We start from the raw sequence: 18,411 nt of genomic DNA on the forward strand, positions 1-18,411 counted from the left end.
TGAACCCGGGTCTCTGGCGCTGTGAGGCAGCAGTGCTGACCACTGTGCCACCGTGCTGCCCACTACAGTATGGAAACAGACCCTTCAGTCCATGCCGACCAGATATCCCGGAGAATTGACGGAAATAAGTAAACCATCGGCTTTACCTAGTCATGTTCACAGAATCATACTTTATTCACAATATCATTCTTTACCTTAATGCACCAGAAGGTAACGTCGCCACTCCTTGGTTTGTCTACACACAGGAGACAGTTGCTTTGGAAGAACTCAGCATTGGCTCCAGACTGCACGAAGTCTCATTGGCATTGAGGCAAACAAACATGTTTCCGATTAGCTGGTACCATAGCCCAGTTGCTCATTCCTGGATAATGAATCAGTCCTCCTTAATTTTGAATACCAATTGGAAGAAACACTGAGATTGGCAAAGACACAGAATTTACTGTGGGTGGAGGATTTCAATGTCCTTCATCAAAAGTGGCTTAGAAGCATCATGACTGATTGAGCTAGCCAAGTCCTGAATTAAATCTGCGGCAGCAGGTGAGGGAATCAGCAAGGGGGTAAAAACCTACTTAACCTCATCCTCACCAATTTACTTGTCACAGATGCACTGTCCTTCTGGTGACAAAGTCCCATTTACATGTTGAAACTCCCTTCCATCATGTTGTGAAAGCAATAAGTGCTGAGAATCACAGCAGGCCAGGCAGCAAACATGGAGAGAAAACAAGCAAATGTTTTGAGTCTAGATGTAACTCCTCATCCGAGCAGCATTTTGTAATAGTTTGGGGAAGGGAAGTGCTGGGGGAGAAAGGGTGTTGATAGCTCAAACTAAGTAATTGACATGTGAGAATGGCAGAACAATGGTGTGTCTAACTGCCGGATTAGAAAGAACAGATAGTCCCACTGGGGTGGGGGAAGGGGAGAGAGAACAAAGCTAAAAGGAATGAGTTCACAATTTGAACGTGTTGAACTCAATATTAAGCCCAGAAGGTCGTAAAGTACATGAACAGTTATACACGCCATTGTTCTGCCATTCCCACATTCTGATCACTTAATCTGAACTATCAATTTCCTTTCTCCCCCAGCACTCTAAACCCCCTTCACCCCACTATTGCTGAAAAACTGTGCCCTCCACATTTCATTTCAGCTCTGATGTTTTGAAACATTAGCTTTGTTCTATCATGTTGTGTGGAGTTACCATAGTGTTGAGTGGAATTAATTTTGAACAGATCTAACAACTCAAAACTCAAAACATTCATGAGGCACTGTGGACTATCAAGAAAATTGTATTCAATCTGTAAACTCATGGCCCAGTATTTTTCCTAAATGACCATCACAATCAAGCCAGGGGATTAGCCTTGATTCAATGAAGGGTGTAGGAGAACATATTAGGAGTTATACATAGCAAAGATAAAATAAAGAGGCATCAACTTGGTGAAACTGGACTATTTGTATGCCAAGCAGCATAAAGAATCAATGGATCAAATCAAAGATCTGCAGTTCTGCCCCATTCAGGCATGATTTTTTTTTCCCTTTTATTTGTGAGATGTGGACATCGCTGGCTGGTCAGCATTTATTGGCTGTCCTAAACTGTCCTTGAGACGGGGGTGGTGAGCTGCCTTCTTGAACTGCTGCAGTCCACTGGCTGTATGTTGATCCACAATGCCCTTAGGAAGGGAATTTCAGAAATTTGACCCGGCAACAATGAAGGAATGGCAATATATTTCTAAATCAGGATGTTGACTGCTTGGAGGGGAACGTGAAGATGATGATGTTCCCATATATCTGCTGGCCTTTTCCTTCTAGACGAAAGTGGTTGTGGGTTTAGAAGGAGCTGTCTGAATCTTTGAATTTCTGCAGTACATCTTGGAGGTGTTATACACTGCTGCTTGTAAGCATTGGTGGTGAAGGGAGTGGATGCTTGTGGATGTGATGCCAATCAAACAGGCTGCTTTTTTCTGGATCATGTCAAACGTGTTGAGTGTTATTGGAGCTGCACTCATTCGGACAAGTGGAGAGTATTCCATCACACTGTGACTTGTGTCTTTTAGATGACTGATACAATTTGTGGTGTCAGAAAGTGAATTACTTACCGCGTATTCCTAGCTTCTGACCTGGTCTTGTAGCCATTGTGTTTATCTGATGAGTCCAGTTGAGTTTCTGATCAATGAGAATCCCCAGGATATTGATAGTGGGGGATTCAGTCATGTTAACAACTTTGAATTTCAAGGGATTTCGGTTAGATTGTCTCTTATTGATGATGGTCATAGTCTGGCATTTGTGTGGCACAAATGTTACTTGCCACTTATCAACCCCAGTCTGAATATTGTCCAGATTTTGATGCATTTGGACATGGACTGTTTCAGTATCTGAGGAGTTGTGAATTGTGCTGAACAATTGTGCAATCATCACACTTCTGACCTAATGATGGAGGGAAATAATTGATGAAGCAACTGAAGATGACTGGGCCTAGGACACAAAGCTGAGGAACTCCTGCAGTGATGTTGTGGAGCTGAGGTGATTGACACCCAACAAGCATGAACATTTTCCTATGTGTCAGGTATGGCTGGAACCAGTGGAGAGTTTGCCTCCTGATATCCATTCATTCCAGTTTTGCTAGAGCTCCTTGATGCCCACACTTGGTTGAATGCAGACTTGCTGGCAATGTCTGTCACTCTCACTTCACCTCTGGAATTCAGCTCTTTTGTCCATGTTTGAACCAAGGCTGTAATGAGTTTCTTAGCTGAGTGGCCACAATGGAACCCAAAACTGGGTGTCACTGAGCAGGTTATTGCTGAGCAGTTTTGATGACACCTTCCATTACTTTACTGATGATTGAGAGTAGACTGATAGTGTGGTAATTGGTTGTGCTGGATTTGTCCTGCTTTTTATGTACATGATATACCTGGGCAGTTTTTCACATTGTCGAGTAGATGCTTGTGTTGTAACTGTAGTAGAACAGCTTGGCTAGGGGATTCGCAGGTTCTGAAGCCCAGGTCTTCAGTACTTTTATCGGAAGGTTGTCAGGGTCTGTAGACATGAAACACCACCATCTGCAAGTTCCCCTCCAGGAGATTCACCAACCTGACATGGAAATACACCACCATTCCTTCAGTGTCACTGGAACAGAATCCTGGAACACTTTCCCTCAAAGCTTTTTGGGTCGTCTATTTACACCAAATGCACTTCAACAGTTCAAGAAGGAAGTGACTAGTAGAGATCAATTAAACAACTCACTGTCAATGGGCCCTGACAACAATTCTTTTCTTTTAATTGTGATGTGGACATCACTCACTTAGCTGGGATTTATTGTTCCTCACCAGTAATTATTGACAAGGTGGCAGTGAGCTTCCTTCTTGAACCATTGGAGTCCATTTGGTGTACGTAGGTCCAAAATGCTTTGAGGGAAAGTGTTCTAAGAATTTAACCAGCGACACTGCAGGAATGGTTATGTATGTCTATGTCAGGATGGTGAGTGGCCTGGAGGGGAACTTGCAGTTAGTGGTGCTGCATGTCTCTGCTGCCCTTTATCATTCTAGTTGGTAATGGTCATGGGTTTGGAAGGTACTGCCGAAGGAGCCTGGTGAATTTTTGCAGTGCATCTTGTGGATGGTGTACACCAGTCATGAGTGGATGTGGCAAGACTGAAGAGTTCGGATCCGGATATCTGATTTTCTACTATTCCTTTTGTGGTTTCTACACAAAATACTTGTTAAATGTCTCTGCTATTTATTGTTAATTCCGAAGTCTCAACCTATTAGGAATCAACAGTCACTTTAATAACTCTTTTCCTTTTATTATTCTTGTAAAAGCATTTACTATTCATGTTTAGTTTTTTTTAATTTTCTCTCATTCTTCTTTCTTTATCTACTACTTTGGTTCATGGTGAAGGTGAATTGGCCCAGCACCAAAAGATGGCGCCTGACGATTGGCAACTTCAATGTTAGTTGGGTCTGGTGAGATGGTGGTGGTTCTGAGCCAGCTCAGAAATCATAAGCTCATGGACTTCTTTTTAAGATAAATCTTTTCATTTTCTCATATTCTTTTTTTTGTAGATATTTTTATTGGAAATTTAACATATTTACAAGTTTACAAAAATGAAAAAAACTCTCAAGTACAAACATTGATATACAATTAAGTCTTAAATAAATAATAACCAAAATTTAACAAAAGAAAAATACCGAGAAAAAAAACTCAACTAACTACTAATCTAATCTACAACTAACCAGAGTGTATAATTAAGTCTCTTACATTATTCAAATAAGAGAAAGAAAAAAAAACAGGTAACACAGAAATTGGATAGTGAGATACATGCTCGGAATGTGTTAACATCAAATGTAACAAAACCTGTATTCGTGTGGGATTCCTCTCTCAAGGGGCCCCGGACCAGCCAGGTTCTCAATCTCAGTTAGATAAAAGCCCTTGTTAGGATAGCCGAAATATCTGTATTTATATCATTCAAGAAGTGCTGCCATATTTTATGAAATAATTCAGTCTTTCGGTGCACCATATTTGTAAGGAAAGCAAGGGGAATACATTCCATAATTAATCTGTGCCAATTTGAAAGTCCAGGGGGGCCCTCAGCCACCCAGTTCACCAAAATATTTTTCCTTGCACAGAAAGAGAGAATAGAAAATTATCTCTTCCCGTGCATATCCGGGGGGGGTAAGTTCAAAAAGCCCAAAAGGAGACATACAGGGTCCACTTTAATTTCCGTTCCTAAAATTTCTGTCAGAGTACTTGCTACTTAAGTCCAGTATCTGTGGATCTTATGACAGGTCCATAGGCAATGTACAAGAGTGCCCACCTCTATTTTACATTTGGGACACATTGGAGATGCTCCTGCCTTAAATTTTGCCAATTGATCCGGTGCTATATGGGCCCTATGAAGTATCTTCAGCTGCCCATATCTCCCGATACTTCATCATGTAATAAATGATAAATAGTAATGACAGAAGATATCCCCATTGGCCATAGCACTCTACATTCTCTATCTGATTTATAAAGACTATCTAATAACGTAGTCTTCTTCTGTATATAATCTCAAATTTGAAAGTATCGAAAGAGGACTCCATTAGGTAATCCGAATTTCTGACGCAGCTGTTCAAAAGACATCAGGACCCCTTCTTTAATAGATCCCCTAAACGTGAGATACCCCTGGATCTCCAGAGTTTAAAAGTGGCATCTGTAACCCCTGGTTGAAATCCCCATGCTCCCACTACTGGAGCATAGGGGGATGTTTTATGTGAGTTGCCCTCATTTTTGCCACATTATATTCCAAGCTTTAATTGTGTTTAGTATTATAGGGTTTTTACAGTAATCGGTAATGATTTTCCTCTTGTCTGAAAATATAAGGTTAATAAGTGGGCATTTTACTTGAGAAGCCTCGATGTCTAGCCAGATTGATTGCGAGTCAGCTATGTAACGTAATAGGGAACTTGGCTGATATTTCCTAAAATCTGGGAAGTCCAATCCTCCCCTTGCCTGTGGAAGCTGTAGCTTCTTCAGCTTAATGAGGGGCTAATAATGTGATTCCAGATAAAGGAACCCAATCAGCCATATAATTTACGTAGTGCCAGCCTCGTCAGCATCACCGGAAGCATTCTCATAGGGTATAGGAGACGGAGCAGGACATTCATTTTAATTTGTGCTATTCTACCCAGCCAGGAAATTGGAAGGTCTCCCCATCGCTGGAGGTCCTGCCTTATCCTTTCCAGTAAACGCACAAAGTTAGCCCTGTATAACTGACCAAATACTGGGGCAATAAAAATGCCTAAATATAACAAACCGTCCAGGGACCACCGAAAGTGAAAGTGTGATCTGTCCACTAAGTGGGGTATCATAGCAAGGCCACCCATTGGCATAGCCTCCGATTTTGAGAAATTAATTTTATAGCCTGAGAATGCACTAAATGTATTAATAACTTGGATTAAGCGAGGCACAGACATCAAAGGATTACTGAGGAATAGAAGAACATCATCTGCATAAAGGGTAATTTTATGTTTACCCGTACCAATCTTCGGGGCCGTTATATTAGGATCAGCCCGTATAGCTTCTGCTAGTGGTTCAATTATTAGCGTAAATAACAATGGCGAGTGAGGCCATCCCTGACGGCAGCCCCTACCCACACTGAAGCTATCCGAGCCTAATCCATTGGTAACCACAACTGCTTTGGGATCACTATACAATGTTGAGACCCATTTGGTAAACACTTTTCCAATGCCAAACCTTTTCAACGTGTAAAACAAATATGACCATTCACCCCTAACGAATGCCTTTTCTGTGTCTAATGAGACTATAAGTCCTGGTATCTTTCCCTGATGGCAGGCTTGAATCATATTCAAAACCCATCTAATATCATTGGATGATCTTCGGCCCTTAATAAACCCCGCCTGATCCTCCTTTATGATATGTGGCAATACCCTTTCTAGTCGCAATGCTAGCATTTTAGAAAGGATTTTAAAATCTACATTTAGCAAGGATATTGGTCTGTATGACACGCAATCTTCTGGGTCCTTTCCTTTTTTAAGGATAAGAGAGATACTTGCCTCTTTCAACGAAGGCAGGAGACAACCCTAACTATATGCGCAGTTATACATGTCCATAATTCTCTCCCTCCCACTCCACCGAGGACATGCAGGTCCTTGGACTCCTCCACCGGCAGAGCATAACAACACGACGGCTGGAGGAGGAGCGCCTCATCTTCCGCCTGGGAACCCTCCAACCACAAGGGATGAACTCAGATGTCTCCAGTTTCCTCATTTCCCCTCCCCCCACCTTGTCTCAGTTGGTTCCCTCAACTCAGCACCGCCCTCCTAACCTGCAATCTTCTTCCTAACCTCTCCGCCCCCACCCCACTCCGGCCTATCACCCTCACCTTGACCTCCTTCCACCTATCACATCTCCATCGCCCCTCCCCGAAGTCCCTCCTCCCTACCTTTTATCTTAGCCTGCTTGGCACACTCTTCTCATTCCTGATGAAGGGCTTATGCCCGAAACGTCGAATTTCCTATTCCTTGGATGCTGCCTAACCTGCTGTGCTTTAACCAGCAACACATTTTCAAACATAATTGGACCAGCCAATATTCCTGTAAATTCTTTATAGAATTCAGCTTGAAAGCCATCTGGGCCAGGTGCCTTACCGCTCTGAAGTTGCCTGATTGCATCAAGTATTTCTTGGACTGTTAGGGGAGCATTTAAGACCAATACCTGTTCCGGAGTTAGGTCCAGAAAGGTCAATTTTTTTTAAAAAATGATTGCATCCTCCTAGTCCTGTCTTCACAATCCTGCAATTTATATAAATCAGAATAAAATTTTCTAAAGATTGCGTTAATCCTTTTATGATCATGAGTCAGAATACCCTCACTTTCCTTGATAGACATAATAGTTTGAGGGGCCTTTTTATTCTTTGCAAGAAATGCTAAGTATCTACCTGGTTTGTCGCTAAATTCATATAACCTTTGTTTTGCAAATAATATTTCCTTCTTAGCCGTTTGGGTAAGCGTGGTGTTTGGAGCTGTCCTAAGAGCTGTAATCCTTTGCAATTTGATAATAGAAGGTCTATCAGCGTATGCTGTTTAAGCAAGCTTCGAGCAGACGCTGTTGTTCTCCCTTTAATTTTTTCTGGGTCGCTGAGTATAAGATGACCAAACCTCGCGCATAAGCTTTGATGGTCTCCCACATCATTGATGGGTTGCTAGCCGTACCTAAATTAATTTCTAAAAAAGTTTTAAATTCTTGAGAGAAGTATTTTACAAATTTACTATCTTTCTTCAGGAAGGGGTCCATACACCAATGCCGAGGGGATGTCCCATTGTTCTCTCATATTCTTAAACTATCAAAATGGTGCCAGATTTTGGCAACAAATGAAGTATTTTACAGTGAAAAGCTATGTGACAATCATTTATTAATTTATTCATTCATTTTTATTTGCTAACTTCTAAACCACCATAAATATTTGCATCATTATACACCTTTTTTTTAATGTAAATCAATGCTTTATTTCCTCTGTTAGCCATGGACAGTTCTTCTTTCTCAGAATCTTTTTCAATTGAATATTCAAGATTAATAAGGCAAATATCTTCAATATAATGTGCATGTATTTTCTTTAAATGTATCATTGTCTTGATCTCTAACAAGGTTTGTTGTACCGCACTGAGATACAAGGAAAATATATTCAGTGAACAGTAAGTAACTTGTCAGTCATTACTCAATTCGCAGCACTAATATTTGAGTCAGAACATTCTTGGTTAAGGGTTTAGACACAAAAATGAAGCATGACCCTGCAGTAGAAATGCTACAAGGTTGCAAATGTTGCCTTTCAGCTGATATGTTCAACCTAGGCCAAGATCTATTTACTCTGATGAATCTAAGAGATTCTATGGAACTATTTTGAAGAAGAGGGAGGAGTTATCCCCGAAGTCATGGTCAATTTTTATTCCCTCAAATAGCATCACTGAACAGATGATCTGGTCATTGTTGCAATGCTGATTGTGAGTTTGCTTTGTACAAATCACTCCATTTCCTTCCTTCAAAACAGCTTCTGCACTTCAAAAGTATTTCTTTAACTCTAAGTGCTTTGAGATGTCAGGTAGCCATGAAAATGTTATCCACTGCAAGTTTTCAATAATAGTAATTCTTCTTTATGCCTTTACTTGACTACAATTTATAATTTTGCACTGAATATCATCTAATGTTTATCTTACATTAATTAATGTCTTATTTCTACCAACAGTAACTACATTGTTAGCAGCAAGAAACAGCAGATGACAATTAACGTAGAGACAGAGAACAAGAAGGAAAACGCATTTAATGCTAAAGTGATAGTTCATTTTTCTGATAACATCTTTTTTGCATCAGTGAGTAGACCATTTAAATTGCACGATAATTGCACGATTTACTAAATTTGATTAGTAAAATCAAAAACATACTGATTCATGTTCTTTCCACTTCAGTATTAATAAAACCTCTGAGGAGGATGGTTGGGAGGTGGATGTGGAGGGGAGAAGTTGGGGGGGGGTGGGTGTTGGCTGTTGTATGGTGGGTGGGGAAGTTGGGCAGAGATGTAGACACTATTTCCAAAGATCACTTTCATGTTATAATTGCTAGAAAATGACCAGTTCCAACAGAAGACTGACCTTTCCCATGCCCCACACATTCATTCTTAGATTGAGCTTTAAACTGAAGTGGAGTGTTCATCTACCAAACGGGCCAGATTTTTTGGTACTTCCCACAGTGGACCCCCAAACCTTTTAGCAACAAAGGAAACAATGGTTCCTACATGACTCCATTGTGTCATTGTGTCATTATTTCCTGCCATCACCCTGAAGGCAATGTTACTGAATAAACAGCACATGTAAAGTATCACAAAGAGCAGAAACAAAACTCAGGTCATTCTCAAGTGGCTAGGAAATAGCTGCCTGTCTAAAGATGGTGCTGCAGTAGCCAGTAGGGCAAAATAAAAAGCTTTTTTTTTAATCTCTATTCTTTGTAACATCTCAGTGCTTCTCCCTCCTCACAACCTCCCTCTCCCAGTGTCCCCACGCCCTTCTGATCTTCCACCAACCTTGTTGTCACTCCCAAGTAAAAAAGGCATTTGATTCCCAGTGCAGGTCTCTCCCCTGCTCCCATTGCAGGCTTAACCTCCCATCCCAACCCCTCCTCTTCCTGGTGGTGGTCAGTCCCCTCTCTGCTTCCACACCTAGTGCAGGTCTCCCCTTGCCTGCCTGCACCTTCCCCCACTTCCATTATCCCATGTTCCCACTCCCAGTACAGACCTTCCCATCACACCCTGTGCCCCCCACCCCCAGTGCCTTTCTTTGTCCTTATTGCTACTGTAACACCAACCTCCCTGAAACCTTCATCAGCAATACGTGCACCAGATGTTTCCTGCGGCTTGTCCTGTCATGGCCAGCTAACATTTCAAGCCATTTCTGCATATTTGAGTATTATGAATAACCACTGCACATCCGAAATTGTGCTTCCAAGCATTCTTCATGGTTTTAAGATTCAGCTGTCTTGACAAGCTTGTAATCTGCTCAGAGAGAATACATTTCATTTCCAGGGCCCTCAATTAGTGTAGGGCCAACATTTTCCAGTTTAATAAAATTCTGTAATACTGTCTCCCATAGTTATTTCCCAAACAATGATTCTATCGAAATAGATCAACACATTATAAATACAAGTAGACAATCCTATTGCATAGTCATTAGAGTAAGAAGGGTGTATATTTAAACTGACTGATGGATGTTTACCTTTTCATTTTAACAGGCACCGAACACTGAGTGTAGTGAAGTAAACTCAACCTCAGTATCCTGTGACATTGGGAGTCCATTTTTAAAAGGGGGAGATAAGGTGATCGCTTTTAAACTTCCTTAAAAATAATTTTAAATCTTAAAAAGAACTCATCAATAATTCATGATTGCAATAGAAATTATGATATTTACATGTAACAGAGGGAAAATGATTAAGTCTACCAAAAAGGAGGGAAGCTATGCTGGAATTCCTTTCTCAGCTCTTTGAGTGTACCAAAGACAAAGGGTCAGCACAGAAGCTGAAATCAATGAGAAATTAAGCAACATTAATGATGAAGTTATCATCAGATGACCCTCAGAACTATGAAAGTTCCACATTCGGAAGTTAATAGGGAAGGCAAATGGATGTTGACCTTTATTTCAAAGCAAATGGAGTTCAAACATAGATATTGCTTGATATTGCTAAAACTGTACAAGGCACTAGTCAGACTGCAGCTGGGGAACTATGGACTGTTTTGGTCCCCTTACATAAGAAAAGAGGCAGTCCAGAGAGAGTTTATGAGGTTGATCCGATATATGGTGCAAATTTGTTCTGCGAAGAGGTCGAGTAGGTTAGGCCTGTAATCATTGCAGTTTAGGAGAATAGAAGATTCTGTCAGGCTTGATAGGATACATGAGGAGGCTTCCCCTTGTGCAACAGTCTAGCACTACAGGGCAAAGTCTTAGAAAAAGGGTACACACATTTAAGAGAAAGATGAGGAGGCACTTCTCTCAGAAGATAGTGAATTTGTGGAATTTTCTATTGTAGAGGCTGAGTCATTGAATATATTCAAGACAAAGAAGATTTTTAATCAGTAAAGGAATTGAGAGTTATTGGAAAAGGCAAAACAGTGGAATTGAGGATTATCAGATCAGCCATGATCTCATTGATTGGTGGAGCAGACTTGATGGGCTGAATGACAAGGTCTGCGCCAATGTCTTATAGTCTTATGGGTGGCTCCCGGGAGATCTGACTTCACTGCTATAATGCTGACTGTACACACTTCATAAATCCTCATAATCCAACTGAGTCTGCCTACAAGTGAGTACCTTAGAAGACAATTAAAATTAATATTGCTCAGAAAGATACCTCAAAATAACAATATTGTGCTGTACAGCTCCAGGAAAAGGATTTGAATTTGAAATAGTTGAATAGCAGCAATAGCAGTGACAGTATCAAAAAGAACAGCAAGATTAGAAAACATGATTAGCCAATCACTAAGCAGCCTTGGCTAAACAGTGTGCAGGGCTGTGATTTAAAATATTTTCAATGAAGAACATAATTTACAATTCAGCATGGGTGCGCATGATTTTCCCTAAAGCCTTAATTTAGACTAATTCCTTGTGTTCCCTTACAGTTATTCTTCAAGAAATATTTATTTACCCTGTGACTAAATGCTGTAAAGTTAGAGCAAAACTAAAAGTTAAACATACTAAACTCCATTTTTCTTTTTGCTTGTTAATAGATCTCTTTTGACATCTACTTTGATTTTAATGTCAACAAGCCACAGAAAGATACATATGTGAAATTCCATGCTAAAAGGTGGATGCTGATTCTCATAATTCAAACAATTTTTAAAATGTTTTTCAATTCCTACACTGAAGTAACATGTGTTTCACTTTACAGTGGAAGCAATGAAAACCCAGAAACTGAATTTGACAATGAGGCAAACGTTATCTTTACTGTGCAGTATGATAGTGAAATTGTCTTCTCAGGGTATGTAGAGCATGAAAGAAATGTTTATTGTAAAGTATTATCTTGAAGTTTATTATTTGAGTAACCGTTTAGTGACCTGATGTCATTAAAATAAGGAATGGCTGAGATTAGATCAAATTTATTTTTCAATGTTAACTTCACCGTCCTCATAAACTACAATCCTGCCCCTAATCTTTTGTTTCTCTCCAATATCCTTGAACGTATCCTCTTTTCTAAATCTCTACCCATCTTTTCTGTTTAAATCTCTGCACTGCTGTCTCTCTCCCTATCATACCACTAAAATAGTTCTAACCAAGTGACATTGTCTAAGGGTCGAACTGCAAAATATTGACCACTAAACTATCCTCTTTGAATGCCTCTACTATATTGTCCAGTTAATAAAACTGTCATTATCTGGTTCCACTCTTTTCTATCTCAATATTTGTACCAACAGCTTGTCTTCGCAGCTCCAAAGTACCATTTCCAAAGACTCTAACTATCTATCCTTCTTCATGTCCTGTTCTTGATCTACACAGAGCCATACAGCACATGTTGTCCTTGGCAGCATTATCTGCAGACATTGGGAATTTCTTTATTTACGCTGCTACATCCAGCACCAAGTCTTTCAAATCTTCCATAGACCCAATGCAATCAGACTGTTTGACATCCTGCCTGAGATGAGTCGATATTTTCTCCAGCAATACATAGGAAATCACAAATCCACCGTTTTGAGTATATCCCACGAACTGTGAATTAAAAAAAACAGAAAAATGCAGATACTGGAAATCACCAACTAAAAAAATTGCTAGAGAAACTCAACAGGTCTAGCAGCATCTGTGGACAGAAAGCAGAGTTAATATTTAAGATCTGGTGACCCTTTTTCAGAACCTCAAGACCACAAACCCTGAACCTCAGTTGTGGAGAAATGTACTCCATGGTTGTTTGTTTAAATTTGCTTAGGGTTAACTGCTATGATCTAACCTCTACGCAAACAGTATCTAATTAACTTAATTCATTCTTTGACAATGACCAGAGAAAAATGTTTAAGATAGTATAGTAAATATTGTAATTGCGAACTTCCCAAAGAAATTGCAAAAAGGAGATTAATTCAGAAGATGGAAGCATGTGGAAATAAGTAGTAAGTGTTGGCATGGACTTTTCTCAATGACAGAAAACAAAGGATAGTAGTGATTGACATTTTTCTCACAGGGAGGTAGTTCACCCAAGAGTCAGTTTTATGTTCTTCATATTATCTCTTTGCATACATGATTGAGAATTGTTTAGAGATGATAATGTACACCCATCAGTGAGTGGTAAGAGTAATTATACAATTCAGGGTAACAGACTGGATGGTGAGAAAGTTAGACGCTTGGAACATGGAACTCCATATGGGAAAAAGTTGCAGTTTGGAGAACTAAAATGGAAAATCAATATATATCCAACAAATGACATACTTTTTGAGAAATGTAGAAGAGTTAGAAGGTTATGTTCTCATATGCATACACACAAACTCTTAAAGACAGCAGAGGGACCTCTTCTGTATGACTCTATGATTTTTAGACAATAAGCTTGTTTGAAAAGCATATGGATCGCTTGAAATATAAATTGGAGAATAAAAAATAAGCAAAGCTATGATGCCAGCAATCTTTCTGCTAAACTGCATCAGTGTGAAGTGACACGGAATGGTGCAACACAGACAGTTTACTTTGATAAACAATGCCTGTGCGTAACAGCACAACCAATTTAAAGAGGCTATGCACTAAAATATTTGGGCATGTACAACAGAAATTTACAAGGACTTTGATGTTAAAACATCATAAATCATTGGTTAGATTTCTGAGTGTCATGGACAATTCTAAGCACTGACATTATAGAAAGATGTAAAGACTGTAATGGGTATAGAGGGGGTTATGACAGAGATAGGACCTCACCTATGATGAGAAGTTAGGAAGGTGAGGACTGCTTTCCTTCGGAACAAAGAATAGAAAGTTTTTAGATTTTTAGATTAGATTAGACTTACAGTGTGGAAACAGGCCCTTCGGCCCAACAAGTCCACACCGACCCGCCGAAGCGCAACCCACCCGTACCCCTACATTTACCCCTACCTAACACCACGGGCAATTTAGCATGGCCAATTCACCTGACCCGCACATCTTTGGACTGTGGGAGGAAACCGGAGCACCCGGAGGAAACCCACGCAGACACGGGGAGAACGTGCAAACTCCACACAGTCAGTCACCTGAGTCGGGAATTGAACCCGGGTCTCAGGCGCTGTGAGGCAGCAGTGCTAACCACTGTGCCACTGTGCCACCCACTTTTTTTTTATAGCCTACTGCACCTGGTATTCCCAGGCGGTCTCCCATCCAAGTACTAGCCAGGCCTGAGTCTGCTTAGCTTCCGAGATCAGACGAGATCGGGCGTTTTCAGACTAGTATGGCCGTAGGCTCAGACTAGTATGGCCGTAGTTATTCGAAACAATGAGAAAAGAAAAAACACATTTCACTTTGGCAAGTGGGTTAGTGACCAGGGGCTGGACTTTATGTCTATTAAGTGTGTGCTATTAGTCATTTTGCCATTATCCTGCAGCAGGCTAGCATCCATTAGCACATCACTGGCCCAGCCATTCCCAACCTACTTGAGGAGGAAACAATTCCTCCATTGCTGCTGACCAAACAAATGTCTGGTAGTGTCCATTCCTAGCAGCATCAGAGCGTTATGGCTTTTATTCCTGATGAAGGGCTTTTGCCCGAAACGTCGATTTCGCTGCTCGTTGGATGCTGCTTGAACTGCTGTGCTCTTCCAGCACCACTGATCCAGAATCTGGTTTCCAGCATCTGCAGTCATTGTTTTTACCTAGTGTTATGTCTGCAGCCAGTCCCTGTCACTGGAACCAAATGGAGGTAAATGGAGTGTGATTGTTACCAATGCCTGGCCCCAGTAAGTAGTTCAGGGGGATCATGATATGAAATCGGGGAAATGAAGGGGTGATCAAAGTATAGGGTGTACGTCAATGGAAAAAAGTTGCTTGAACCTTCACAAACTGTCCTCCCCTCTCATCAGCAGCCATGTATCCTTGGGAAATCCAACAACTAATTGCAAAGCATGTGAAACAGGTGACTTCTGAGCTTCACACTCCATTAAAGCATTTATATAAACAAATTAGAGCTAGCTTGCGGTTGAGTTTGAGATGAAATTTTAACTTCTAACTTGACCTCAATCCACTTGTCTATGAGTATTGAAATATAACCTTATGGTTTTATAAACAATCCTTATATCAATGAATCTTGTTACTCAACCAAAGCATCATAACTTCAAATCACAGGACTACAGTAGACCTGGAGTAGTTGTATCCAAATTTTGGAAGGTGGCAGGTACATTGAGAAAGTGAGTGAAAAGCCACACAGCAGGTCAGGCTTAATAAATAGAGGCAAAGAATGGAAAAGCAACAAGTTATGTCAACCTTTATAACTCACTGCTTCAGACTCATCTGGAATAATAGGTATAATCTTTTGAGCCCAGAGGCTGGACTGGACTTACTTTGGCAGGATGGCAGCGTGCCATAACCTCATTAGCAAAGTTGCCAAAATACAGTGCATTGGATCCATGGATGAGGGAACTTCAGCTTTGTGGATACATTGGAGAAGTTGGGTTGTACTCAGGCAAAGGAAGATTAAGAGAAGATTCAATAGTAGTTTTCAAAATCATAAGGGATCCAAACAGAAATGAAATTACCTCCTTATGTTGTTCAATACCTTACAGTCAATATGTCAGTAGTTCATTATTAAATATAGGGTATATCCACACATTTAGGAGACATGCTCATGATACTATCACTATATTAAAAGGTCCGATATCATCTTGTCAGGGATCACTTGAAGCATCACATGGTACTATAAACATGCTTTTTTTTAACATTTCTTAATTAATATTAGCCAGACATTGATGTGCCTGCAAACATCATGTTAGTATACACTTAGTTGTCATAAATGTCTGTTGGATTCTTCAATACCACAATAGCCACGTTTAGTTTCTTTGTCAAGGGAGATAACTACTGTTGCCTCATCAGGTAAAACACCCTTCGGAGGCAAAATCCACATCTCCTCCTGTGTTGTAACTGTTCTATAATATTTCTGTACTTCCTGGAAGGTACCAGATATAACACCATTCCATTTAAATATCTTAGATATATAGTTAAAAAGGAAACATATACAGGATTGGATGCCAAATATGTTACATACAAATATACACATTAGGAACAGAAGTAAGCCTCCTCCACCATTCAATAAGATAATGGTTGAATTGATTCTGGCCTCAACTCCACATCCCCCCCTCTATTTTGTGATCTTTGATTCCTTTGTTAGTCAAGAATCTATCTACCTCTGACTTAAAACTATCCAGTAAATCTGCTTTTTCATCAGAAGTGAATTGAAAAAGCCCATGAGCATCTGAGAGAGAAAGCAATTCTCCTTAACTTTATTTTAAATGGAAGACTCTTATTTTTAAATGGTATTTACTAGTTCTAGTCTTTCTCACAAGGAGGAGCATCCTTCTGGCAGCTGTCCTGTCAGGTCCTTATGGGTTTTAAGATTGCCTCTCTTTTTTTTATATTCTGATAGATACAGGCCGAGCCTATTGGAACTTCCCTCAGAATATAATCTCCCTCATCCTAGGTATCAGTCAAGTGAATTTTTTCTTAAACACATTTACATCCAAGACTGTACAAATAACTTCAGACATGGCCTCATCAAAGCTCTATACAATTGTAACCAGCCATCCCTAATTTAACGTTTATTCCTCTTGCAATAAACAGTAATATTTGCCTTTCAAATCACTTGCTGCACTGCATATTCACTTCCTGGTTCACATACTGAGACACTCAGATCTCTCTCCACAACAGAAGGATCCAAAATCTATCTTTTTTTTAATAATATGCTGCATTTTGATCCAATAAGTGGATAAGTTCATTCTTTCGTCATTATACTTCATCTACCAAATGTTTGCCTATTTACTATAGATATTCCTTTGCCAACTCTTTTTGTCCTCTTCACAGTTTACTTTCCAACTAACCTTTGCGTCATCAGCAAATTTTAGTCATGCATTCCGTTGCCTCATCCAAGTCGTTGATATAAATGAAATAGATGAGATCCTAGCACTGATCCCTGTGACACTCCACTTGTCACATCTTGCCAACCTGAAATGACTTATTTCTGCCCACTCACTTTCCTCTTAGCTAACAAAGCTCTATCCATGTTATTATGTGAACCCCTATACCATGAGCTCTCACTTTGTACAGCAATCTTGGATATGGCATTACCTTTATCAATATTAACTTTTACATTCTCAAAAAACTCCAACCAGTTAAACATGATTTCTCTTTCACACAGACACACTGACCCTGCCTGATTGCATTGAGATCTCTAAATGCCGCATTATATCCTGTTTAGGAAAATATTCCAGCATTTTCCTTTGATAGATGTTACACTAAGTCACCTGCAGTTTCCTGCATTCATCTGGGTCCTCTCTGCCTTTCACTTCCTGGTTCACTATTATTTCCGTAATGTTGTTTGCGTCCTCTACAATGATTAATTCCTCAAATTCACTTTGTAATGGACCAATGCTAAGTTTACTTGCTCTCTTCCTATTAAATATATATAGAACCTTTGCCTGGTATAATATTAATTGCTCACTTTCTCTCATATTCTAATTTCTCCTTTCTCATTAATATTTAAGTCATTCTTTGTGCATTCTCCCCAATCTTTTGAGTTGTCACACATCTTTGCAGATTACATTGTTTTCCTCCAACTAAATACTGTCTTTAACTTCAGTTAGCCACGAATGGTGCATCCTACCCTTGGAGTTTTTTCTTCTTATTTGAATGTATCCTTTTTATTCGCCCCTGGGGATATGGGCACCACTAACCAGGCCAGCATTTATTGCTCATTCCTAACTGCCCTGAGAAAGGTGATTGTGAGTTGCAATTCTTGAGATGTAGACATACCCTTCATACTCTTGGAAAATTAGTTCCAGGATTTTGACCTAGTGACATTAGTGGCAGCATCAACAAAATGGTGATATAGTTCTAGGTCAGAATGATGTATGGTTTGAAGGGGTACTTGCAAACGATGTTATTTCCATGGGATTGCAGCTTTTCTACCTGCATTGGTCAGAGGAGTGGAAGATACTAGCAAAGGAGCCTTGGTGAGTCACTGCAATATGACTTGTACATAGTACGCACTACTGCCACTGTGTGTCAGTGGTGAAGGGAGTGAATGCTGAAGATGATAGATTGTGTGCTAAACATGTAGGCTGCTTTGTCCTGAATGGTGTCAAATGTTTCATGTTTTGATAGTGTACCATCACACTCCTGAATTATACTTTATAGATAGTGGACAGGGAGACAGGACTGGAGGTGAGTAACTAACCACA

At 40.0% G+C, this 18,411-nt stretch overlaps 1 protein-coding gene and 1 non-coding gene across 2 annotated transcripts in view; one reads left to right on the top strand and one right to left on the bottom strand.

The window, feature by feature from the left end:
- Window positions 1-18,411, top strand: part of itga2.2 (integrin, alpha 2 (CD49B, alpha 2 subunit of VLA-2 receptor), tandem duplicate 2) — a 190,496-nt gene that overhangs the window by 140,232 nt on the left and 31,853 nt on the right. The window contains exons 20-23 of the mRNA XM_060822696.1: window positions 8,732-8,855; window positions 10,267-10,350; window positions 11,756-11,832; window positions 11,917-12,006. Of these exons, the coding sequence (XP_060678679.1) occupies window positions 8,732-8,855; window positions 10,267-10,350; window positions 11,756-11,832; window positions 11,917-12,006 (375 nt within the window). The remainder of the gene's footprint in view (window positions 1-8,731; window positions 8,856-10,266; window positions 10,351-11,755; window positions 11,833-11,916; window positions 12,007-18,411) is intronic.
- LOC132820943 (5S ribosomal RNA) lies at window positions 14,312-14,430 on the bottom strand. Its single transcript, XR_009645259.1, has one exon. It is a non-coding gene; the product is annotated as a 5S ribosomal RNA (ribosomal RNA).

This window comes from Hemiscyllium ocellatum, chromosome 1 (genome assembly GCF_020745735.1).
Source record: "Hemiscyllium ocellatum isolate sHemOce1 chromosome 1, sHemOce1.pat.X.cur, whole genome shotgun sequence".
NCBI lineage: Eukaryota > Metazoa > Chordata > Chondrichthyes > Orectolobiformes > Hemiscylliidae > Hemiscyllium > Hemiscyllium ocellatum.